The sequence below is a fragment of the Uranotaenia lowii genome, chromosome 2 (genome assembly GCF_029784155.1).
Source record: "Uranotaenia lowii strain MFRU-FL chromosome 2, ASM2978415v1, whole genome shotgun sequence".
Classification (NCBI taxonomy): Eukaryota; Metazoa; Arthropoda; class Insecta; order Diptera; family Culicidae; genus Uranotaenia; species Uranotaenia lowii.
In genome coordinates this window covers 361,222,515-361,224,332 of record NC_073692.1, presented here as the reverse complement: position 1 = coordinate 361,224,332, position 1,818 = coordinate 361,222,515, and the positions used below count along the sequence as shown (strand labels likewise).

Below are 1,818 nucleotides of genomic sequence, written 5' to 3'. Positions count from 1 at the left end.
TTTTCCAAAATTATTCCGGGATTTTTTATTCATTGGACGATGTTGAAACTCAAATTAAATTCTTGATCCTGTCTATGATTGTTTCACGTCACCGCCATAAAGCTTCAAACCAGAACTATGATTTCGAATCAACTATGAAGCTTTTCCCAGCTTTGAAAACAGCTTTTTCGAAGACCAAGTAAAGTCGATCAGGTCGGCAGTTGAACTGGAAGCATGCTTCACAAATAAGAAACCAGTTTTCCTGGTCCCGGCTTAAAACGTGTGCGAGCAATCACATTCGTTTGTTGTCAACATTCGGCTTCGAATGCAAATGTCTTTCCCTAACAACAACAAACTCATCAACCGGTTCAGGTAACAAGAATCTGGACACAAAAAAATGCTCCGTCTAGTCTTAGAAGCTTAATGACGATCGTCTATAGATTGGGCAGTCTGTTGCTGACTGCTGGAGGAGATAGAACTTATCTGTGAATATCTTGAAACTATGACATCCATCAGCAGAGATTGTTTGAGCGATCACGATCGACAGGTCCTGGAATCGATTTTTAACCCTTCTCAGATTGGTGGTGAGGAACAGCTGTACTCTGGCGAAGAAGAGTATCCCGATGATTTGCAAGGTAAAAAATAAACATATTTTCTAATGTACTTTTTGAGATGAAAAAAGCATATAATCCCTGATTTTAAAACGGTAGGAAAAATATGCAGCTTTCGGATTTATCAAAAATTGTTTAGCACCTTGGAATATAATTTCAGATAAAGGATAAACAGCTTAATAACAATTTCATTAAATGACAAATCATTCTGTTTCTTTGAATAATGGAAAGCATGTAAATATCTCAAATTTAAAATATCAATTCAAATTATTAATATGATTAGAATTTATTTTTTTAATCCAACCCCGAAATTTTTGTTTAAAATCTTATTCTTCATAATGATTGTTTATATTTTAGATATCGCAGAACCGGATAATCCTCGGATCAAGCAATCCCAAACGCTGGAACTGGAAGCAATTAAACTGGCCGAGCATGGCAAACTCCAAGAAGCAATCACGATTTTCAGCCGTGCCATCGAAATTGCCCCGGAAAGACCGGCACCGTGGAACAATCGCGCCCAAGCCTATCGCTATCTGGGTAATGAGAAGGGTATGTTGCAATCGTCGACTGGTGGCGACTAGTTGTACTAACGCCTCCAAGTTTCGAGTACCGAAGCTCGACTGCTCGATAAAATGAAAAACTCTATGGAAGCTTTTAAAGTTCACGATTTCGAATTTTAGCTGCCCTTGAGGATATTGAGCAGGCGTTGAAACTTTCGAAACGATCGGGTCGAACTGGATGCAAGGCACTTTGTCAGCGGGGCATCTTGAGGCGTAAAAATAAGGACTCTGACGGTGCGCGGGAAGACTTTGAAGATGCGGCCAAGTTGGGAAGTAAGTTTGCGAGAACGCAACTGATCGAGTTGAATCCATACGCTGCGCTGTGCAATCAAATGTTGAAAGAAGTTATGAAAGTTTAGTTGATTTAATAAAAAAAAGCATACAAAACAAACACTGTGTGACCTGATTCATTTTAATTGATTTCCATAAAGGCAATTTTCGAACATTCATATCGTGTTTCAACCTAATAGCATGGCTTATTCTGCATGTAACTAATGAACTTAAATGTCTCCTATCAGCAGCAGCAAATTTCCATATCGGAGAAAAGCGACAAAAAAAAATCCTCCCTACCAAATTTTGCTTGTTTTTTTTCAAATTTCTTTAACTCTCCCCTCGCCCAAAAGCACCTGAAAACCTGAAGCATCAGCAAAGCACTGTAATTGATTCGT

General features: G+C 38.7%; 1 protein-coding gene across 1 annotated transcript; it reads left to right on the top strand.

The window, feature by feature from the left end:
• Positions 1–410: 410 nt before the first annotated feature.
• On the top strand, positions 411–1,524 carry LOC129749098 (tetratricopeptide repeat protein 36). The gene is made up of 3 exons (XM_055743957.1): positions 411–614; positions 948–1,139; positions 1,271–1,524. The coding sequence occupies exons 1-3, from the start codon at positions 482–484 to the stop codon at positions 1,507–1,509; spliced, it is 564 nt and encodes a 187-aa protein (XP_055599932.1). The 5' UTR covers positions 411–481; the 3' UTR covers positions 1,510–1,524.
• Positions 1,525–1,818: the final 294 nt, after the last annotated feature.